We start from the raw sequence: 25512 nt of genomic DNA on the forward strand, positions 1-25512 counted from the left end.
GCAGTCCTCTTCTTCTTATGTTGCAGGAATCTAGTTTCCTAGGTTCGGGGGAGCCCCTAAATACTGAATTTAGGGGTGTGTTTAGGTCAGGGAGGGCAGTAGCCAATGGCTACTGTCCTTGAGGGTGGCTACACCCTCTTTGTGCCTCCTCCCTGAGGGGAGGGGGGCACATCCCTAATCCTATTGGGGGAATCCTCCATCTCCAAGATGGAGGATTTCGAAAAGTCTGTCTCACCTCAGCTCAGGACACCTTAGGGGCTATCCTGTCTGGCCAGTGAAGACTCCTTGTTTTTCTCATTATCTCTCCTGGACTTGCCGCCAAAAGTGGGGGCTGTGTCCAGGAGGCGGGCATCTCCACTAGCTGGAGTGCCCTGGGGCATCATAACACGAAGCCTGAGCCTTTGAGGCTCACTGCTAGGTGTTACAGTTCCTGCAGGGGGGAGGCGTGAAGCACCTCCACCCAGAGCAGGCTTTTGTTTCGGTCCTCCGAGAGCACAAAGTCCCTCATCACATGGGGTCAGAAACTCGTCTCTCAGCAGCAGGCTGGCACAGACCAGTCAGTCCTGCACTGAACAATTTGGTAAAATACAGGGGGTATCTCTAAGATGCCCTCTGTGCATTTTTTAATAAATCCAACACTGGAATCAGTGTGGGTTTATTATTCTGAGAAGATTGGTACCAAACTTCCCAGTATTCAGTGTAGCCATTATGGAGCTGTGGAGTTCGTTGTTGACAGACTCCCAGACCATATTCTCTTATGGCTACCCTGCACTTACAATGTCTAAGGTTTTGCTTAGACACTGTAGGGGCATAGTGCTCAGGCACCTATGCCCTCCTCACCTGTGGTATAGTGCACCCTGCCTTAGGGCTGTAAGGCCTGCTAGAGGGGTGACTTACCTATGCCACAGGCAGTGTGAGGTTGGCATGGCACCCTGAGGGGAGTGCCATGTCGACTTAGTCATTTTCTCCCCACCAGCACACACAAGCTGGCAAGCAGTGTGTCTGTGCTGAGTGAGGGGTCCCTAGGGTGGCATAAGACATGCTGCAGCCCTTAGAGACCTTCCTTGGTACCAGGGGTACCAGTTACAAGGGACTTACCTGGGTGCCAGGGTTGTGCCAATTGTGGAGACAACGGTACATTTTAGGTGAAAGAACACTGGTGCTGGGGCCTGGTTAGCAGGGTCCCAGCACACTTCTCAGTCAAGGTAGCATCAGTATCAGGCAAAAAGTGGGGGGTAACTGCAACAGGGAGCCATTTCTTTACAATGTCCACGTAGGTGCATCCATTATTAAAGCAATGGAACATGGGTTTTAAACGTGAAACTTAACTTTCTGATATTTTTGCTGCCTTGAACAGATGTTTATAATGCCAATTTTCCCTTTCAGATGCCAGTTCATGTAATGGGCATCACAAGTAATCAGACTCCCTTCTCGTTTGGTAATGCTGTGCCGGAGTTAACATTCAAATGGTCGGTCACCAAAAGGGATATCTTGGATGTAAAAACAAGACATGATGAGGTAAACATCATTGTGCTCAGAATTTATGTCCAGTAATTTAATAACTTTTTAAAAACAGTCTCTAAATAATTAGGCAAACACATTTGAAAATGTCCATGTATAATAATTAGACTAGAGATACAAATTTTAAAAATCTAAGAGTTTGGCCAGTTCTGCGGTCACCCTTGAAGTGATTATTACCCGAAGCACATTCAAAACTATCACTGATCACGTGGTTAATATACCAATGACAACTTTGAAAGTGACTACTTGGAAGTAATTAAAATCATTCACTGAAATAGCATTAGTTGCAAGTATTTTGTTTTGTCTCTGGCATTCCTCTATCCTGCACCCATTTGATGTAGATCTAATGAGTACATATTGTTGAGGCATTAATACATTAATGTCATGAACTGAATGCTCTTTGATCCACCATTCTGTTTTAACTAACATGTCTATATCCCCTTCTTCTGTGAGACAGTAGAGATTATTGCATAAGTCACTACTTTCCTTGCATTTGTTTATTTCACTTTAGTTAATGCCACCTTACAAGTCTGAGCCAAACAGAATCTATTTGTGTCCTTGCAATATTTGAGGAGCATTATTCAATGGTGGCATAAGAATCTTTACTCTGGATGTCTAGATTTTGCTCCCTGGGGCAGGATACAGGGCTCTTTAGGCAAGGCCATCTATTCGAGTTGCCCAGAAAGCATCACCCCTTAAGCCCACCAGAGCGTTCTCTAACGAATAGTGCCCCATGGTGCCACGCAGACAGTGAGAGGCCCTAAGTTCAGGCAGATGGGTGTGGTGGAGCAGGTCTCTACTTTAGTTTGCTCACATCGGGGAAACTGTACAAATAGCACAATCTACCATATCCTAGTATTCTGTATTATTGTAGAGAACATGTAGTATACTATCAAAGCATTGTCCAGAGGTCCTGCATCCAGGGAGCCTCATATCAGCTTGTGTTTATTGTAGATATAGAGCTAGATATTTATGTAGGGCTTAAAACAGGCGGATAGTTAGTAGGGGTGTGATGTCCGGCATAAAAACACCTGTATTGGTTTGTTCACTTTTTCATCAATAATTAAAGTCCATGTAATTAATCACCTCACAAAGAAAGTGGTGATCTGTGGCACATGTTTTGTCCTTCTAGTCTTTCATAATGGATTCTGGCATGCTGGCTTCTTGCCAGAGTCATCATGCCCCTTGCAAGAGTCATCAGCCCCCTTGCAAGAGTCGTCCTACATGTTGGTTTATCTCTGCTTGAAAAAATTCTGAAGGTCTGTCCACAAGCATTTTGTTTCCCTCCAGCTTGGCTGTGAGCGTTTTTCTTTTGATGTTAGCTCAGAAGTTTTTGAACTTTTGGATTTCAAATTACATTTATGACATGTAGGCCGTCTTTTGGTGGTTGGTATGTCTGACCATTACAGTGACAAGATGTAGGCATAATGACTAAATGAATGCTCATGGGCGAAGTTGCCATTCGCACTCATTCACATTTTCTTCTAAAGGTCTTATTGGATTTCTAGATTAATAAAGAGATTTTTCATGTGGCATGCATCTCAGTCTTTTGTCAGTAGTAGAAGTAACCCTACAGTCTTTCTGTTATGATGGCGATTTTTATACCTGATATACACACATTGTAGATTAATCTCACCCTCCTGGTCTCACTCCGCACAAGCTTACTAGACTCCCATTGTTTATTACTTAGTGCACTACATTTCTGAATGTAGTGGGGTGTGTATCTACCCCACGTGAGCCCCCTCTAGTGAATCAGGCATATGCTACTAGGATTATGTTAGCATTATTGGTTTTATTGAAGATCAGACCCAAAATCCTACAGAGATTCACTGCAAGCCAAAGACTTGGGCTCCTTAAAAAGTGTGCTATAAATAATGGGTTAGATGCTATCATCATAGATGTTTCTCAGTTTGCGTTGCTATACAGAGATACAAATTTACAGTTAATTATTTACAATGACCAAAAACATTCCCTCAAGTCGGAAGAAGATGGGGGTGGAAATCGAGGAGCAAATACAAGTTAGGTACAAGTTAGTCAACCCACCATTCCTTATGTATGTAAATTCACATCTGGCTAGATAAATTAAAAAGGGACTGAAGCAGGACAACCAAGTGGCACAAAAGAAGGAGCTTGGCCTGAGTATGTGAACCACACATGTACTTGTGCTTTCAATCTGCTATCATTACCAATATACGGACTCACTGTCCTTTCTGATTAGTGATGATGGATATTACTTGTGAAAATGAAAGGTTCTGCTGGGTTGCAAGTACTGAGGGGTACCAGAGTTGTATAGCCATTTTAGTGATGTCTCTGGGGACGTTATTTTAGCAACTAGGCCTGCTGCATGTGGCTTTTTGCCTAGTAACATTCTCTTCTGCTTCATTTTATTATTTTAGCATTGGCCACATTTGTAATGGTGTTTTATTTTCTTTATCTAGTTGTTCTTTCACCTAGGAAAACATTAAATTTCTTAGCACAACATTCTTTTCACTTTGTGCTTTCCTCAAGGCTGCAGCGAGATAACATTGTCGGCACAAGTAGTACACTGCATCTCTAACATTCACAGAAACACAAGTATCTTTATGTAAGAGAATTTCTCAGAACATCTGCTGTTTTATCATAAAACATTTTCCTGTCCCAAGCAAGTTATAGGGGGTTTCCAGCCAGAAGACCACAACTGCATGCTGTTTGACTTCGTTACAGCTGCTTGTTGAGACCACTGGTTCCCTGGCCCACATGTGGATGGTGTCTCTATAAACTGCAGGCTTCCCTGCACTCATGTATGGGGTATGATGTTTTCCCAGGGGGAATCCTGAAGGGTGGATTAGGACTTATCCTGCTGTGCTGTAACATAGCTTAGGTAGGAATCACATGTAGTGTTCATAAGTGACAGTATGGTGGAACTTTTCCTATGTTTTACTTTCCTTGTCACCAATGTGCTTCTAGTGTGTTTTATTATTCTAATTAATGCATTTCATACCATTTTATCTAAGATAGAGTTGCTTCGATAAACCTTATTGAAACATTTCCTGCCTCTGTTTGTCTTAGCATATGTGTGACTAATGTAACAGAGAGCAAAAGAATTAGATCTGATCCACAGCAATTTCCCTGAGAAGTCATTGTCATGTGCCCGGTTGCCGCTAATCATCCCTGCTCTTGGGCGGAGATGAGGCAGTGCTAGCTGGCTGGAAATGAATTAGGCCGACAGTTGTCACATGGTATAGGATTGGACTCAGTTCCCCACAATTCAGGTGATGCTGCCATCTAAATCTTGCACCCTCATTAGGATGATGAGAGTCCATGCAACACCAGGGTAAGCAACTGGCAACGATTTAGAATGTACATGTTGAGCGAAGTTTGTGGAAGCTCATTCACTGCAACCTACACTTTGAATATTTTCATTATCATTCCTGTCTCAATGCTTGTTTTCTCCTTGTTTGTAGGCCTCTATCCAGCTTCCAGCGATATATAACTTTGCCATGAACATTTATGGTAGAGCAAAGGGAAAAACTGGTTTGAAGGTTGTTGTAAGAGCCCTCGATCCTACAGCTAGACAACTTTTTAATTTTGCTAGAGAGCTGTCAGATGAAATTCAGATCCAGGTAATGTATTACATCCTCTATGTTCCTAAAAAAAAAAACTTACTGTTTTTTTTAACATGTTCATAGGAAAATCAACTTAACAAAATGCATTGAGAATAAAATGTTGAGCATGGTTTTGTAAGAAATATAATGCATTATCAACTTGGCTTCTAAATGCTTACATTGACAGGCTGGGGCTTCTGAGACCTCCCCTTTATACTTAATAATAACATACACTGTGTTACAGCTTTGAAATAAAATGTTGGAAGCCTCAAGCAGAGTATTCTGAAACCTCCTGAGAATATACTGGATCCAAGCAATGTGGCACGTCCTAGGTTTGCAATGTATGGGGGGAAAATCATTGCTCCACTGAATCTCCAGCCTTGTGTTAAAAATGCAGAGCACTCTATTACTACATATCCCATGAACGTAATGTAGCAAAAAAGCACAGTCAATCCTGAGCTCCTGTCCACAAATTGTCAACTTGACTACCATTCCTTTTGGCAGTATTGAAGCATCTTGTGGCACTTTGAGTCAATGGTAGTAGATGTCATGTAAAGAAATCAATTTTTATTTTTCCAGTGTATAATGTCTCTCCAAGTTACAAAGGAATAACATGTCAAAGTAAATCCTAGTTGATTCAAGTGAGGTGTCAGGGTAAATGTCACATTCATACTAATTCTGCATCTAGCTATTGAAACATTTATGATGTTGAAACTGCCCGTTCTGTTTTTAACATTATGATCAGCAAAGTAATACAATAATTTTATCAGAAGTATGAGAATGGTGGGTGGTATGAAATTGCCGGAGATTCTGGAGTTTTCTGTCACAAGAGTACAAAAATGGTATTTTCCCTGATATCTTGATGTTTGAAAGGCATTCAGTGTTCTAAAGCAAAGGTGGGACTCATGCAAGCCACAACACTTTGGATTCCACTTGGTCACTAGTTTACAGAATTGTTCAATCAGTAGTCTTTCCTGGGTATTGTCGGATCCTTTGCCCAAATACTGCAATCATTCTTCTTGTTAGCTTTCCCTTGAAAAACATTCCCTGGTATTGTAAGGTGTGAATATCTGCAAAGAAACCCTTAAAAAAAAAAATCACACACATCCGAGACCACCCAAGTTATGGGACACAGGTAAATATAGAAGTTGCTCAAGCCCTGGCAGGGACATATATCTTTGTGAAGAAAACTGATGGGAATTACCATGTTTTCGGGAAGCAATTGCTAACAAGCATTTTCAATGCTATGGGCCCTGCATTTGCTTGAGTTAGAGCTATTATCGTTGTAAATTCCTAACTGAACTTTTCTTGCCACATAAATTGAAAAGTAAAACAGTTGACATAAGCGAGCCGATTCAAAGTGCTATGGCCACCATGAGCATGGACGCGAAGGAAAGATACAAAAAGAAAAAGAACTTTGCTCGCAGTCAAACTTATCAGCAATCAAGCAGTTATCCATGTAACAGGGCAGTCTGTAAGGCTGCAATAAATTTGCCCCAAGGAGGGCCAACCGATGATAAAGGATTTTTGAAAGGCAAGCCCATGAACGAGTGAGTGATGTGTGTGCGGTGGGTGTGGTTAAGAGCCCACATTACTTACTACAGGACAAAGAGCTTGTGCGCTCGACCTAAAAATCTGACAAACTTCCTGCTCGTCTCTCAGAGAGACCTTTCTTCTACCTTAAAGTCATGCTTGTTCTTGGTTGTTTTTTTAAACCGTTTACGACATTAACTTCAGAAGTACTTAGAAAATACTTCAATTGTAACCGGTTTGCCTTGTAATCAGTAACTAGACTTTCTGCTTTCTCCATGATCCTAACTCCTATTTTTTAAATAAAATGCTATCATTCATTCCATTTAGTTATCATAATTGATGGATGTAGGAAACATTTGATTCCTCCTCTTTCGCTTGAAAGAGCTGCTGTGCCTTCTGGTCCCTGGCCTTGCTGTATGAAAGAAGAATAACATCTATTGAATAATGAGGGTAAACTTGGTAATTTTATTGACGAGCTCACATTTAGGGCTCTGCATCAGACACATTAACCCATTGAGATGTGTTATTGGCCTTCACAGATGTAGCTCCTGCCATTCAGCATATTGCAATATATTACCAGATGTTTAACGTTTGTGCCGAATGCATGGACAGAAAGTAAATGCAGCGTACTTATATTTTTCAGGTCTTTGAAAAACTGTCGCTCCTTAATCCAGAGGTGGAGGGAGAACAGATATTAATGGCACCCAATTCATTCATAAAACTTCAAACAAACAGGTACTGTGCTTTTACTTTAAATGGCATGCAGAAGAACCTCAAATGTTTTGTGACGTAGTGTTGCCACGCTGCAGAACGCATCACATCTATTCCTCTGGCATTGTGTTCCTCCGTTTCTTGTCTTATTACTGTTAGTGTTAGGATTCTACCTCAAGTATGAAATAAAGAGAATATTTAAGTTGATTTATGCAGCTTTCTCAGATGCATTCATGTGTATATTTTTGTTGCCTAGCTTGTTACAATGTTGAAGAATGTAATGGTATTTTTTATCCCATTTTCGCAAAAGTTCAGATTCCAATCTTCTGCATGCCGGCACTTTAAACATAGTCCTGACACATTGAAGCACAATAATGAGTGTCTTCAGAAACTGTTTTGCTTGAAGGCAGTGTGGGCGCACAAGAAGATCCTCCCTGAACAAGATAAGCTTATCCTGGCTAAGTTGATATTCTCTTTAGTAGGTATTACAAACGCAGGATGACTCAACATAGGCTGGTCACTATGCTCAGTTCAAATCGGACCAAAACGATATAGAAGAACTGGCAGTCGAGATGGCGTTGGCTTGTGGTAGGCATAGACTGTATTTTTTGAAGTGGCGTAGGACTCGAAAGGTGGAACACCATAGAGGTTCAGTGGATGGAAATCGTACCAAGAGATGCTCCTTGATAGTGTAACAGAAGACCGGGTAGTGATATGGATACAAGGAGTCACTGGTGACTTGGCAGAATATAATGAGTACAAATTGTGTTTAGGGAAAAGTACTTCCATTTACAGAATATTAATGTTATCAGCTTCCAAGCATCTACAGAGAACAATACTATGGCATTCACTTTTGCAATGCGAGTCGTATATGGTATAGTTTTTGTTTCTGTTGATTTTATGCTCCCCCACCTATATTCCTACATAATGCATTGTGACATAGTATTTAAAGAGGTGAGTCCTCTACTCTTTATTACGTTAAATCAGTACAGGTCGGTAGTTCTATCCCCTGAATTCATCAATGGAAAAGGCCTGTTGTCTTGTTTATTTCTTTTTTACACTTTTTATGCAGCCTGATTGTATCCTGGCTCTTACTATGCAGAGAACTGTTAGAGATCATCAGCTTGTCTGCAGGATAAAGGGGTGTGCTGGTTGTAAATGATGCAGCTGGTTTTGAATGTGGTGCGGGCTTGCAAGGAGAGCCAATTTAGTGCCATCTGGGTAGGGGTATATAGGATGCCCCTAAGGGGTGCCAATGTGGTATTTGGGGGGGGGGGGTCATGGAGAAGGTCATTAAAGCCATCTAAATTGAAGTGTACAAGGACTGGAACAGCAATTCTGAAGTCACATTCTTGAAGAAAGAGTTTTAATTTCTTTAAAAAAAGGAAGCTGGTGCCTGGCTCTTCTCTTTTTTTTTCAATTTTATTTCACTAGTGTTTTCCTTGACTGAGAGATTGGTATCAAAGGTGAATCCAAGTGATTTGGCATTGTGAAGTGGGGTTCCAAGCCTTCAAGAATGCCATTGAGCCGGGTTTGTACAGTATCTTGTTTGTTGTTCATAGCAAATAGTAGGAATTCTGTCTTGGTTGGGCTGAGCTTTAGGTAAGCGCTGGACAACCAGGTATAGATGATGTGCAAGCAGTGTTTTAGGCGCTGAATGTCTGAAACAGAGTATACTTTCAAGTAGAGTTGTTTATCATCAGCATATTGCTGACTCTTGATGATACCCATGAGAAGATATCTGTGGCTCTTTTTATAAAGGTTGAAGATAACAAGAAACAGAATGGAACCATGGGGGACTCCACATATGATGGGGATCTTTTGTCATCTGAAGATGTTCAAGTGAACAAACTGATGTTGGTTGGAAATGTTGGCGAACCAGTGAAGGAGATTGCTGGTGAATTCCAATCAGCACTCAACAGTGTGTACGAGGGTGGGATGAAAGATTGTGTCAAAGGCAGCTGAGAGGCGCAGCAATATCAGGAGGGAGGGGGTCATCTTTATTTGTGGTCAAGAGGGCATTGTATACGATGTGTAAGATGCCGATCTTTTTAATGCAGTGTGATCTGAAGCCAGACTGTTAATCATGAAGGAGATGGGTAGCACTGATGTGATTTTGGAGTTGAACACAGACTGATTTTTCAATGATCTTGCAGATGAATAGTAGATGAGTAATGGGCTGATATTTGGCGAGGTTATCAGGGTCTTGTAGATTTCTTTAGGCATGAAAGGATCTCTCCAGTCTAGAGAACTTCTGGGAAGATGCCTTGCGTAAGGGGGGCATTGACAGTGGTAAGCAGAGGTAAGAGAGCACCTAGAGAGAACTTTGATATAGGATGATGCTAAGACAGCATCTTTAGAAGAAGTGGTTTTGAGGCACTTCCGAATGTCAGCCAGATCTGGGAGAGATAGGGATTTGAAGGCTGACCACTGCAGCATTCTACAGGAACGGGTGGGGTTGAGAAATGCAGCAGCCTCCCAGCACATTGACAAAAACGCAGTAATTCTTCTGGGACATTGAATTTATGACCCCAGGAAGAATGTTTAATGGAACAACGAATGCTGGAACCAAACATGCCTAAACAATGCAGTCGGAACAACAATTGCATTGTTACCACAAATGCCTTTACCACGCATGCCCTTACAGTGATTTTTTTCATTGTAAAAGCATGCCTAGTAAAGGGATATGTGGGAATGGCATGAGTGGTCTGACTCCCCTCCCCCCACCCCTAAAAACAAAGCTAGCCGACCACCCACCCCTACCCCTAAAAACAAAACGACCCCAATTCCCCACCCTCAAAAACAAAACTACTCTGACCCACCACCCCCAAAAACAGAAGTACCCCACCCCAAAAAACAAAAGTACCCTACCTCCAAAAACAAAAGTACCCCGACACCCACCCCAAAAAGAAAACTACCCCCACCCCCAGAAAGAAAACTACCCCACCCCCAAAACAAAAAACCCTAACCCCCAATGCCCCAAAACAAAGCTACCCGACCCCCCCCACTCCTACCCCTAAAAACAAAACCACCCCGATTCCCAACCCCCAAAAACAATACTACCCTGACCCACCACCCCAAAAACAAAACTACCCTGACCCCTCACCCCGCCCCTAAAAACCAAACTCCCCGATTCCCCTCACCCTGCCCCTAAAAACCAAACTACCCTGACCCCCCACCCGCCTCTAAAACCAAAACTACCCGACCCCCCCACCCTGCCCCTAAAAACAGAACTACCCCAACCCCCACACCGCCCCTAAAAACAGAACTACCCCGCCCTAAAAAACAGAACTACCCTGATCCCCCACCCTTAAAAAACAAACTACCCCAATCCCCCACCCCACCCCTGAAAACATAAATACTTGACCCCCACTCACCCCTAAAAACAAGACTACCTGACCCCTCCCACCCTCCCCTAAAAACAAACCTACTCCAATCCCCCACCTCGCTTCTTAAAACAAAACTACCCCGACCCCCTCCACCCCACCCCAAAAAACGAAACTACCCCGATTTCCCCCACGCCTAAAAACCAAACTACCCTGAACCCCTGCCCCTAAAAAACATAACTACCCCGATCTCCCCACCCCGCCCCTTAAAATGCAGAACTGCCTGATCCCCTCACCCCTAAAAACCAAACTACCCTGAACTCCCTCCTGCCCCAAGCCCTTAATCCACCCCCCAACCCCACTTACATGACCATGTCCTCTCCAGATCCTCTCCGCCTTTAACCACGCATATACGTTGTTCAGCACATACGTGGTTACGGCAGAGAAAAAGGCAGTCATTGTTCAGGCAAGTGTGATTACGCTTGTGGTGTTTGCGTAAACGCTGTTCTGGAGTTGTTGAGAACGTCCATTCCGCCCCCCCCCCCCCCCCCCCCCCAAGGAAAGCTTACCATATATTTATTTTTTTAAAGCACTGAGCTGTATGCTCGTCAGCTTAATTGCGAGGCCCCATTTTGGTTGGTTACGTACCTGCATTTTGTGGCCTGAAAACTGTTACGGAAAAAAAAACAGACTGACACGTTTTGGTCACTTTTTGGCAGACCTTTGGTCTGCTTTTTCTCTCTCTCGCTCTCTGTGTGTGTGTGTGTGTGTGTGTATGTATGTGTGTGTGTATGTGTGTATATATATATATATATATATATATATATATATATATATATATATATATATATATATATATATATATATATATATATATACATACACAGCTGTTGGGAGGGGGAGTTGGGCACAGGCCCTGTGCCCAACCCCACACTGTGCGTGGCCAAAGGCCATGAGTGACAATTGGGCTGGGCGTCCACAGGGAGATGGGTGCAGGCCTTGCATCCACATGGCACATTGCAATCAATATCTTAATTTACATTGAAATAATTCTTAGAAAGTCAAAAATCAAAGATTAAAGGGACGTTAAAGTTAACACATGATTTTAAACGAACAAAGCTTCTGAACTTCACCAGTTATGATTATCACAAGTAGCAATAACTTGTGCATGAAAGTAACTTGTGGTCATACCATGCACTGCTAATTACCTCACATATTACATCATAATTTCAGTGATTTTGTTAAATGGTATGTTTTAACTGACATTTTCACCTAACTGTTATGTCCCTTTAACTTTAGGTTTTTTATGTAAATGTGTATGTCTCTGTGTATATATGTGTGTGTGTGTGTGGTGGGGGTGTATATATACATATATATGTTCTATGGCATGTGTATCTGCAGATACACATGCTGTGAATATCTCACCATCTAGTGTTGGGCTCGGAGCATTACAAGTTATTTTGCTTCGAAGAAGGCTTTTTTTCAAGTCACAGGATTGAGTGATTCCTCCTCTCGGTGATAGTGCGCATGGGCATCAACTCCTTTGTTAGAATGTTTTCTTTCCGCCATCGGGTTTGGACGTGTGCCCTCTCGCTCTGGGACTTTCGATTCAGAAACTCTATATTATCTCAAACTTTTCTCATACCATCGGTATTGTTTTGAAAGTGGTTTCTTCTGCACTCGATCTGATAGTACCCTCTGGATCAAGGAAACCCCCTTTTGGACGCTCACACCCTCCTTGGGCCTGTTCGGGCCTACTGCGTCATAGCCTGATGGATCGGACTCAATTCCGATTCTGTCCTTGGTGCCACGCTAAATTTCCTTACACCGACCAGCACTTGGTCTGTAATCTCTGGCTTTCTATGGAACATTGTGAGGAAAGCTGTGAGGCGTGTCGGTCTTTTCAATCAAAGAAAACCCTACTTGATCGAAGTACATGAGGACTGGAGATGGCATCCAAGCACACACAGTCAACCACTGACACCCTCAAAGAGTAGCAGGCACAGACAGCAGTTTCAATCCCAGACTCCAACGCAGAACAAGGTTCAGACGACGACAGCCAGCCGATAGCAGCGGCGCAGTATGAGTACACCTGCCCCAACACCCACTTAAAAAAAAATTAGGCAAGGCCTTTGGTGCATCACTGCTGTCAAGCCATGGTTCCACTCGAAAAAGACTAATCATCGACCGACCCTTGGGTTCAGCACCGGAAAAAGGCCAAAACACTCCAACAGGTTACTGTTGTTTCGGTGTCGGGGTTGAGCCGAAAAATTCAAACCTCAGTCTCTGAACCGTGCCAACGCCCACAATCATCGGATCCGAAGAGTGCGCTGTGCCCAACAGCTTTGGAAACGAAACACCTCGCTCCGACTTCAGAACCTGAAAACATCATCCTATACAGAGGAGGACTTTCAGCTTGATTGAAGCAGGTGCCCAAAACATTCACTGAACTTTTCTCTAAGGGCACAAAACATACCTCTGAACATCAGATAGTGGATTCGGACATTCAACCTATTTTAGAGGTTATGGATAGCAAGCAAATGATTACTTCTCGACCTCCACAGACAAAAAAAAAAGCTAGCATTTCAAGAGACTCTTGATACTGCCCCACCACCGGCAACAACTTTCAAGCAGAAGGAAAAGCCGAAACTTCAGCTTTCTCCACCACGTTCACCACAGCTTTCTTCTTCTCCACAACCTCTCGCTCCACCACCACCATCACACTTGCATACTTATTTACAAGGAGACACTGTAGACCGATGGGACATGTACGACTCGGATCCTATACCATCTAATGATCCAGATCACGACCCTACTAGACAATCTCCACCCGAGGATAGCTCAGTTTATAATTAAGTAATATCTAGGGAAGCTGCATACTGTGGGGTACAAATGCATGCAGAACATTTAGAAGATAATTTTCTTCGTAATACACTATTCTCAACTCACAAGCAATACCAGTGTTTACCAATGCTTCCTGATATGCTTAAGCATGCAGAGAAATATTTTAAGAACCAGTTAAAGCTAGGGTTCTAACACCGAGGACTGACAATAAAATATAAGCCTGCACCAACGGATCCAATTTACATCACACAACAATTACCACCAGATTCTATTGTGGTCAGTGCAGCAAGGAAGCATGCAAAAAGTCAGTCTTCCGGGGATACTCCACCCGCTGACAAAGGAGAAAAATTGATGCTGCGGGCAAAAGGGTGGCAACACAGGCAGCCATCTAATGGCGTATTGCCAATTGCCAGACCCTGTTGGCAAGATATGACAGGGCACATTGGGATGAAATGCAAGAATTCTTGCAATACCTACCCAACGAACACAAAAAGCGGGCACAGCAAATTGTGGAAGAGGGTCAGCCCATAACAAATAATCAGATTAGGTCCTCTCTAAATGCAGCTGACACTGCAGCTAGGAGAAATTAATACCAGCATCACAATTAGACGACGTTTTAAACCTGAAACACAACAGGTTGTCCTCAATATGTCTTTTAACAAACAGCAACTCTTTGGGCCAGAGGTGGATACAACCATTGAGAAACTCAGGAAAGACTCTGACACAGCAAAAGCCATGGGGGACCTTTATACTACACCATTTTGGGGTTCCTTTCGGAAACCACAATTTAGGGGAGGTTTTAAAGCCCACACTGCAGAGGCTTCCTCCTCCCATCCACAGCAAGGACAGCAGTACTACTCAAGAAGGTCATTTAAGGGCACTTACAGAGGACAAAATTTCAGGGCAAGAGGAAACTTTGCAGCCTCAAAGGGTGCTTCCACACCCACTAAACAATGACTTTCAAACATCCCACAAACCCGTACGTCTTCTGTGGGAGGAAAACTGCAACAATTCCATTCTCACTGGCAAAACATCACCACAGATCAATGGGTACTCTCAATTATCTGCACTGGTTCTTGCCTATAGCTCATCTCCGTTCCACCAAATATTCCCCTTCATTCTCAGACTCTCTCCAGAACACACTATTCTACTAAAACAAGAGGTACGATCTCTATTACTCAAGAGGGCAATAGAAAGAAATAGTTCCCATTTCACAACAAGGGACAGGAGTATATTCGCTATACTTCCGTATACCATCGAAGGATGGTACTCTCAAACCCATTCTCGATCTGAGACCTACAAATCTATATATCCTGCCAGAACATTTTCACATGGTCACTCTACAAGACGTCATTCCCCTGTTACAAAAACAAGATTACATGACAGCGTTAGATCTAAAGGACGCTTACTTCCACATTCCCATACATCCAGCTCACTGCAAGTATTTAAGGTTCATAATATCAGGCAACCACTACCAACTCAAAGTACTAACCTTTGGAGTAACAGCACCAAGAGTGTTCACAAAATGTCAAGCTGTAGTTGCGGCATACATCAGAAGACAACATATACATGTCTTCCCTTATCCAGACGATTGGTTAATAAAATCCTGCACCATTCTAAAATGCCAACAACACACACAATACACAATAGATACCCTACATACATTAGGGTTCACAATCAATTATCAGAAATCTCATCTTCGGCCAGCTTAAATTCAACCTTATCTAGGTGCAATTCTCAATACTCATTCAGCATTAGGCTACCCTAATCCACAACGGATACAGGCTTTACAATACCTCATATCACAAATGCAGGCCATCAAACTTACACAGTAAGATTTGCCATGGAACTATTGCGAATGATGGCATCATGCATAGAAATAGTATCAAATGCAAGGCTAAACATAAAACCACTGCAACTGTGTCTCTCACAACAATGGTCTCAGGTACAGGGTCGGATACAGGATGCATTGTCGTTAGACCGCCAAACTTACAATGGTGGAATCACGACAAGTTAACAAAGGGGTGGCCATTTGAAGACCCAGTGCCACAGGCCATAATCACAACAGTGTTAATGACAGGTTGGGGAGCCCATCTCAACAATCTAATGATAGAAGGGGAATGGGACTCATTACAGAAAACTTACCACATAAACCACTTGAATTATTAGCGGTGTTTTTAGCCATCAAAGCTTTTCAACCACAGATCATACACAAAAAAGTCTTAATAAGAACAGACAAGATGACGACAATGTATTATCTGAAAAAACGGGGGGGGGGGGGGGGGGAACTCTCATCCCAATTGTCCCTTCTAGCTCAAACATTATGGAAATGAGCAATTCACATCCACATTTACCTGCTAGTGGAATACATCCCAGGAATACACAACCAGCTAGCAGACCTAAGCAGGACGAGGTAACAAATACACAAATAGGAGATTCACCCACAGGTAGTTCAATATTACTTTCAAATGTCGGAAACACCAAACATAGACCTTTTCGCAACAAGCAAAATGCCAAAACTTCACATCCAGAAGCCCACACCCTCAGTCTAAGGGCAGTGCTGTATGGCTCAACTGGTCAAAGATACTTGCTTACGCTTTTCCCCCCTCCTGTTAATTCCGTTTCTGGTCAACAAAATACGTCACACTTCCCTCACCATGATACTCATAGCTCCCACATGGGCACGCCAACACTGGTACACGACACTCCTAGATTTGTCAGTAGTACCACATCACAGGCTTCCAAACGACCAGACCTGTTAACTCAAAACAGAGGTCAAATCAGGCATCCCAATCCCAGTGTGCTCAACTTGCCGATTTAGCTCCTGAAGTCATAGAATTTGGATACCTACCACTTCCATTAGAAAGTATGAATGTTTTAAAACAAGCACTTAAACCAACAACCAATAATAGACGCAATTTAAAATGGGAATCTGTTACCTCCTCCCCTAAACATCTAGCATCCATTTACAGCTTGCTTGCGAATCATATGGAGTGTATGATCCGGTTAGATGAGACTGAGGAGGGCGATAGCCTTCTTACAGCCCACACTGACCTGTTCCAATCCCTAAAACAATTTTTCACTAAAGAGACTGTTAACAACTCCAATAAAAAATACAATGCCCCTTGGTTCAACAATTCTTGCAGAACAGCACAACTAGCTCTCCTGGATGCAATCAAAGAAGGCCATGCTGCGACGTTGAGAATAGCCAGGGGCGCTTACAAGAAGGAATGCTCAAAGGCACGCAGAAGTTGGGAGGAGGCCAGATGGGCCACTATTCTGGTTTCAGCCTTATCCAATAATACTTCCAAGTTTTGGAAACTAATAGCTGATAATGACAGTGACTCCCCAGCCGCGCCTGGCTCTACAATTCTCTCAGCAACTTGGGTAGAGCATTTTGGGCAACTTTATGGAGGTCCACCAGAAGCTTCTCTGTGGCCCCCCAATGATTCAACAAACCAAGAGATCATTCCAATTTCTTTTTCTCTTTCCGAAACTAGAGCTGCAATAGACTCCCTGAAATGGGGGAAGGCTCCTGGTCCAGATAAAATTCCAGGTGATTTATATAAATCTAGACCTGATATATGGGCTCCCTACCTCAATTTTATCTGCAATGCTATTGCAGCAGGCGCACCAGTTCCATCTACTTGGAAAGGGGCTGAAATTGTACCGATATTCAAAAAAGGAAATCCAAACATTCCGGCTAACTACCGTCCAATTAGTCTCCTCGATAACTTCCCAAAAATGTATGCGAAACATCTTCTGTCCCACCTTGAGGAATGGATTATAGAGTCTGAAGCCCTTTCTGATTTACAAGCGGGTTTCAGACCCGCAGTGAGCACAGTTGACCAAGCTCTAAGATTTATGTCAATAAAATGGAAAAATGTTGACCTGGGGGGGGGGTAACCTTTATGTGGTCTTTATAGACCTAAGAGCCGCATTTGACCTGATCCCCAGGAATCTGCTGTGGTCAACATTATGAAACATGAGAGTGCCATTTGGCCTCCTGAAACTCATAGCTCAGTTGCACCAAAATACCTTTGCCCAAATCAGGTGTGGACAGGGGGGCGAGCTGACTGACCCTGTAGCTATCAAAAAAGGAGTTAGACAAGGTTGTGTTTTGGCACCCACTCTTTTTCTGCTCTACATTAATAATTGCATCCACTACCTAGAGAACTGCATAAATGATTCTCTGAAACTAGGTGGGAAAAAAATCCCCTGCCTGCTATATGCAGATGATACGATCCTACTTTCAAAATCGCCAATGGGAATTCAACACCTGATTAATCAGTTCTGTGCTTATTGTAGTGATTTTGGTTTAGATGTAAACATTAAGAAAAGCAAATTTATGATATTCACTACCTCTAAAAAACGATTGCGTACTAATATTAAGATGAATTCGACCCCATTGGAGAAAGTTGAAGAGTTTGATTACTTGGGCTTCAGATTATCTACATCAGGCAAATGGAAGGCGGCAATTGACAAAGGGGCTCTGATCATAAGCCAAAGAGGTGGGGCCTTAGTTCGCAGATCTAGAAAGGCTCCGAGCCCCCCTCTGAACATTCTTGCGGAGATTTATAATGTTCAAATCAGAGCAGCAGCCCTATATGGAGCGGAACTTTGGGGGTCTCATAAAAACCTGGACATTCTGCAAACTAAGGAAAATATTTTCCTCAGGCAGGTTTCCAGGCTAGGTACGGGCACTCCAATGACCCCTTTAAGGCTTGACCTTGGCTTAAATGGTATTAAAACCGCAGCGGCCTTAAGACCCCTTACCTACTGGATTCGTCTATGGAAATCTGCTGAACTAGAACCATATAGGCTGGCTATAAGAGAGTTGATAGCCGCTCCCAAGGCATTGGAGAGAATCCCTTGGTTGAAAGAGATGAAAATTGCCTGGGATAAAATGGGTCTTTCCCATTATTGGAACCACCCGGATCAAATCCCTGATAAGGCTAGGAGATTTGTTGCGAGCAGATATTGGGAGAAAGTTAACGAAGATTCCCTGCACCAAAAGAGGGCGGGTAGGTTAACAATGGATTTTCTTCAAATTAAGCATGAACCCTGGGCTGAGAATTTCCTGAACCTCCCTATCCCTCCGTATGCACGCACTCTATACCTGCAGTTAAGATATGGTACATTGCCTACCAATGGTTTCACGCCCATTGGCCTTCTAACATCGCTACAAACGATAGGTGTATTTTCTGTCAACATTGTAAAGAAACATCAGAGCATGTATTATTCTTCTGCCCTTTGTACAAGACACCAAGAAAGAGGTGGATTATCCCCCTCTGTAAAAACATGTCATTTCAGGATAGAGTAACTGCCATTAGAATCTGTACACATGATTTTTCTCCCAGGGTTGCCATTCCAGTTACCAAATACTTATCGGAGGCCTGGTATATCCGTCGCAAGTTCATCGCACCCAAAGGCTCCTGAGTCATTTCTATACTAGTTTTTAGAAGGATTTTAATCTTCTCTTTTTATCCTTTTTGTATTGCTTTTAGTAGGAAATTTCTATTACGAATTTGTTGCCTTTCTTATGACTACCAAGACTGCACAAGCTTATATAGCCTTCCCATATAGTTTTCCTGTTGTTTTTTTTTTGATTGGTACTCTGATAATGTTTCCTTTTAGTCCAATTAGACTATTTTAGTCTTTTTTGTCTTCTGGTTGTGCACACTGGCCCTCCAGACAAAAAGTTCTATATTTTAGTTTTTAGCTCTGTCCCCTTTTTTATTATATCTATTTATGTTTTATTTTATTGTATTTATATATATGATGAAATGCTTTGTCCTGCTGTTCTTATTGTTACAATGTTTTGACGTCTATTGGTTTTATATTGTTACTATGTTTTTATCACATTCCTTTTTCAAGTATGATTGCTATTACTATCTTAAATGGACTAGATTTCTAGACCGAATGAACCTAATAAATAAATAAAAACCAACAACCAGATAATGCTATGCAAAAAAATGGAAACGGTTTGTGTACTACTGTCAACCTAAAAATATAGATCCACTTAAAGCATCAGAACAAGATAAGGGGCCAGATTTAGCATTATTGCAAATTGCGACTTGCAATTTGCGAGTCGGAGTGACTCGCAAATTGCAAGTCTCAATTTGCAATGCAGAACGGTGTCTCAGACACCGTCTGCGAGTCGCTATGGGGTCACAAAGACCCACTTCATTAATATTAATGAGGTGGGTCGCAAATTGCGGCCCCATAGCGACTATAGGCACTCGCAAACATGGAGGCCTTCTGTAGTCAGCAGACCTCCATGTTCGTGACTGCTTTTAAATAAAGCATTTTTTTTTTTTTTTTTTTTTTTTTTTAAGTGTAGCCCGTTTTCCTTAAAGGAAAACGAGCTGCACTTAAAAAACAAACCGAAACCTTCAGTTTCGGTATTTTTTCAGGGCAGGTAGTGGACCACTACCTGCCCTGGAAAAATAGTTTTGGGTCCATTCACAAAGGGGAAGGGGTCCCGTGGGGACCCCTTCCCGTTTGCGAGTGGGTTACCAGCCACTTAAAGTGGATGGTAACTGCGACTCCATTTGCGACCGCATATGAATTGCATTCCACTGCGAATTTCAAATAGGAAGGGAACACCCCTTCCTATTTGCGATTCGGAAATGCATTTTGCGAGTCGGTCCCGACTCGCAAAATGCATTTCTGCATGGGAAACACGCATTTGCGAGTCGCAAATGGCAAATTTTGCCATTTGCGAGTCGCAAAGTGTTTCCTGCATCTGGCCCATTGTGTGTTATTTGCTTTATTTACAAAAAGCAAATCTTGCCTTTTCCTGTATTAAGATTCATCAAACGACCATATCAACCTACCTACAAAACATACAACATAGCTCTCTGTTTAGAGTTCCTGTCATAAAAGCATTTATGGAAGGACTTAAATGAATCATTCCACCCAGAACTCCACCAGTTCCACATGGAATCTTAATATTGTACTCACAAGACTTATGGGTCCCCCATTCGAACCCATACACTCTTGCTCTTTTCAATTTCTAACAACGAAGGTTGCTTTCTTAGTAGCGATTACTCCCTTGAGAAGATTAAGTGAAATTCAGGCCTTTACTCTAGAAGAACCTTTCTTCCAAGTACACAAACACAAAGTAGTACCTAGGATAAATCCCAATTGTTTTTGCCTAAAGTGGTTTCACCTTTTCACATTAATTAGTCAATGGAATTGCTATTCTTCTTTCCACAGCCAGACTCTACTGCTGAAAAAGTTTTACACACCCTTGATCTTAAAAGAGCTTTAATGTATTATGTAGACAGAACAAAGGACTTTAGGAAAACTAAACAACATTTTTTTTCTTTTCAGCAACCTCATAAAGTTAAACCCATTTTGAAACAAGGATTAGCTAGATGGATTGTAAAAATGTATTCAAACATTGCTACCTTAAAACAAAAAGACAACTATTACCTCCATAAGCACATTCCACTAGGAAAAAGGGTGCATCCATGGCTTACTTAGGAAATATACCAATGGCGGATATATACAAAGCAGCCACATGGTCCACACCACATACATTCACAAAGCATTACTATGTGGATGTGTTATATAGACAACAAGCCAATGTTGAACAAGCAGTGCTAAAAACACTATTTCAAACTACTTCAACTCCTACAGGCTAACCACTGCTCAATTGGGAGGAGAACTGCCTTTTAGTCTATGCACAGCATGTGTATCTGCAGCTACACATGCCTTTGAACGGAAAATGTCACTTACCCAGTGTACATATGTTCGTGGCATGTAGTGCTGCAGATTCACATGAGCCCTCACTCCTCCCCCGGGAGCCTATAGTCGTTGTAGAACTTATTTGTACATATGTATACACATTTGCATGGACACCTTATTCACTTTTATACATCTTTAGTTGTACATACACAATCCTGTGGGAAAACAATCTAACAAAGGAGTTGATGCCCCTTTACACTATCATCGAGAGGAGGAGTCACTCGATCCCGTGATCCAAAAAGGACTTCTTCGAAGAAAAACAATTTGTAATACTCCGATCCCAACCTTAGATTGCGAGATATGCATAGCATGTGAATCTTCAGCACTACATGCCATAAACAGATGTACACTGGGTAAGTGATATTTTCCATATATATGTGTCTGTGTGTATGTATATATATATATATATATATATATATATATATATGTGTGGGTTTATATATAGTTTTCAAAGGTATATATAGTAATGTTTTATAAATATATTAAACTTTTACATTTTAGTAAAACATGAATAATTTCAAATAAACATAACTGAACTGCGTACTCAATAGAAAGATGAGGGTGGGAAGTTTTTAGTTGTTTAAAATACATGTATAGAATGAAAATATGTGTAATTCACATTTTATTTGAGTTAATGTGCTCTAACATTTCATTTTATTAGTTCTAAGCTAAAATTTAAGTTAATTTCTGTTTATATTATGCATTCATTTATATATACTTAAAGATTAACACAATTTAATAGCTTTCCTTATATTTTAACATAGAATGATCTTAGGCATAGTGGTGAAGTTCTCCACCTATTCGTGCAAATTTACTAGTAGTAACGTTACTCTCTAAAGACTGCTGTAGTTGGCTTCACATCTGGGTTTAGGAGGATGGTGACATGAATATCTACACTTAGGTTTAAAGCCATGCTCTAAAATGGTGACTAGCAAAGTGTAGAGTTACACCTAAACCAAGAAGTAAATATGCATGTCAGTGAATACAGACATGTACATTTACCTTTGTGAGTAGGCCACATATTAGGTAAACTAGATGGGTTTGAGGGACACAATTTACTTTGCCCCAATATTAGTATTTCTTGTGTGTAAAAATAATTGTTCCATGAATTGGTGAGAACTAAAGTTCTGCGTGGCACTTCTCTTCCTTAAAAATAACAATTATTGTGGCTTTTCAATTGATATAAAATGACACTTCTGATTTTACTGAGGACCTTCTGTATGCATACAACAGTAAACCATTGTTACTCACTTAGAGCTATTTCAGTGGTACAGAGGCTGACCTCAAGCGAGGCTCTGCACCCAGAGCATGCTCAGAACTGTTGAAGTGGAAGCACATCTGATTCAATGGCCCATGGGCTGGAGGAGAGCCTGCACCTAGGTTCCACTAACTGCAGCTAAAGGTAGTGATGTATTTGGTGCATGTGAGACTGGGCGTTGGGCCTGGCTGTATGCCAACCTGTCACCGAACCTGTGCAGCACATGGCCAAACTTCATGCATCATGTGGGAGTTTAGAGCTACGTTACAGGAAGTTATTGGCAGGGACAGACTAAAAGCCATGCACCACTGGAGTGTAGACACATGCTAGGTTGTGGACAAACAACTGCACAGCTCCACTGTGCAGACCGTGTACAGCAAGGGTTGGGAGGTAGGGTGCAGATCCTGGCTAAAGTCCCACATAATAGGAGCTGGTTGTTTAAAAAATGGATGTTGCCCATAGTAAAATCACTCAAAACACATTAAGGGTGAGATGTAGTTTCTTTAGCTCACAACACATCCAGATATGTATAAGAGACTTAGAAAATCTTATAAAAGCCCAGTTAAAGTGAAATTATGGCTTGGAAATTAAACAGAAAAGACCATGAAGTTCACCAGTTACTTAAGTAATGCAAAATATAATCATGCTCCTACCATAGAAATCCTAACTTCCTCCTTCAACAGTGGTCTTCTCATAACCTTGCACATGATGTTACAGGTGACATCACAAAATTACCTTATTGATTACATTACATTTCAGCTTACTGATATTGTTGATACCATCTCTGAGGATAGTTGTTGGTTCTTAATAATTATGTATTGCTATGTACTATAATTTATTCATATAACTGTTGTGATGGCACTAGCATCTGAAAGAAATTAATTCTGCATTTCTAAATTGATTACCATGAGAATCTTTTTTTGAAGGATGCATTTCCTGGAAGAGCTCTTTTCAACAATAAATATTATTTGTTATAGGGTGGTATCAAGCAAAATGGGATTGTATACATATTAACAGGCATTTTCTGTTTTTTTTTTCTATAAGGGATGGAGAGGCTTTGCTAAATTATCAAATATTGGATGCTCCAGACAAAGCCTCTATTGTACACGTTGACAAGAAAGGTGTACTTAGCTCTGGCTCTCTAACAGGACTTTCAACTATGGAAGTAAATTCTCAGGAACCTTTTGGGATCAATCAGACAGTGATAGTAGCTGTAAAGGTAATCTTTTTTTGGTAACCATTTTGGACTTGTGCACCATTAACTTTGATAATTAAATTAAGTACCTCTTATTAAACACATTATTCAATTTAAAATGTTTATTAGACTGAAAATATGAGTTTCATAAAGAATAATTAAGTCTGTTAATACGCAGTAGAGCTTTTCCTTTATTAACTGTAGATTGTAATGAAAAGAAGTACATCTCTATAGTCAAGTCATTTTAAAGTTAAGCTTTTATTGAACAGAGGATGTCTCCTCTAGGCCTAGAAAAAACTGACAACAACCATTTATATAATAATGTATTTTATCCTTGCACTCTATAGGCATGTTGTGAGATCATGTGCCATTCAGGACATGCTGTGCTGTAATTATTCGTGTGTTTTGCAGTGTGCTCTAAATGCTGCCTTGCTGTAAAATGTTGTAAATCCTGCTTTTTATCTCTATTCAAGTATGCTGGCCCTTGAACACATAGCTCTGATGTTAATAGGGGTTCAGAATGGGAAGCCCATGCCAGATGATCAGGGAAAACACCAAGTAGGGGTAAGAAATTGCAATATTGGTTGAAGAGGGTGAAAACCCACTTCAAATAATAATCACTATCCTTCTCTGGATGAACACCTAAAGTCACTAAATAAACCTGTGCTTAACCCTATGGTAGCTTGGCACAAAAGCAGTCAGGCTTAAATTAGAGGCAATGTATAAAGTATTCATATGGTACTCAAACAGTAATACATTGAAAACACAACACAAGAATCATAATCCCAAACCAGATTAAAAAAACTGTTTCTAATAAATAAAACAATATAAAAGTAACAATTCTATGAGTAGAATTAGAGTTTGAGATTCAAGAATAGGCCAAAGGGTGCGAAGCGTCTACAAGGAGTATCTGATAACCAGAACTAGGTCTCAAGATCAGGCTGATAGAACAATGGCCTGCTGGGAGTTGTACCTTCTGTCCTTGGTGCAGGGACTCTGATGTGCTGCTATGAGTGACTCTGCGGCAGATCCGTTGTAGGCATTCAGGAGCTGCATGGTGATGCAAGGCTTAGTCGCGCTGCATCGAATCTGATGAAGCTGCCCAGCAGGACTCGCGCAATGCTGCAATATAAGGCTATGCATTTATTGCGCTGCGACTGTTCTGGTGAAGCTGCCGATGATGAGCTGCATGGTGCTGCCATGAGATGCCCTGTATTGGATCCAGTGAAACTTTCAATAAACCAAGGGAGAAGTCCACTGATTCAAGCCAAGGGTCCCGGACCTGGAGGCCAGCACTTATGGGTCATGACTCACTCCAGGTCCAGTTGGGTCAAGTCCTCTATAAACCAGAAAAGGGCTCTGGAAGCTTGTTGTGTCCCTATTGCTCAAACATGGGGTAGCCAATCAACCCCTGAAGTCCGTACTGTGGTTCTGGGTTCAAGGCAAGCAGATCCATGCTTTCTTCTTCAGACAGCAGGGCAGTTGTTCTTGTGAATCTTCTCAGGTCCAGGAGTGTTATGAGTTCATTGAATTTAAGTGCAGTCCGTTTCAGGCCACAGCTCCTCCCCAGTCATCCTTTTGGGACACTGACCTCAACACCCTGGCCCTTTGTTCACTGTCTGGCCCAAATACACCAGGGAGCCATCAGCGGTCCACAGGCAGCTGGCCACTCACTGAAGCTTTCCAGAAACTTTAGGTAGGGAACTGATAACTTTCTAAATGTAATACTAGTTCAACAAAGTATTTTCCAATCTTTAGTTCCCCAAGCACTTTTTAAGCCTATCA

The 25512-nt window shown here is 41.7% G+C and overlaps 1 protein-coding gene across 1 annotated transcript in view; it reads left to right on the forward strand.

Annotated features, from left to right (window-relative positions):
- Positions 1–25512, forward strand: part of NUP210 (nucleoporin 210) — a 462103-nt gene that overhangs the window by 270814 nt on the left and 165777 nt on the right. Inside the window, exons 27-30 of the mRNA XM_069206618.1 lie at positions 1387–1518; positions 4965–5123; positions 7282–7373; positions 23577–23751. Of these exons, the coding sequence (XP_069062719.1) occupies positions 1387–1518; positions 4965–5123; positions 7282–7373; positions 23577–23751 (558 nt within the window). The remainder of the gene's footprint in view (positions 1–1386; positions 1519–4964; positions 5124–7281; positions 7374–23576; positions 23752–25512) is intronic.

The sequence above is a fragment of the Pleurodeles waltl genome, chromosome 9, assembly GCF_031143425.1.
Source record: "Pleurodeles waltl isolate 20211129_DDA chromosome 9, aPleWal1.hap1.20221129, whole genome shotgun sequence".
NCBI classification, from domain to species: Eukaryota; Metazoa; Chordata; class Amphibia; order Caudata; family Salamandridae; genus Pleurodeles; species Pleurodeles waltl.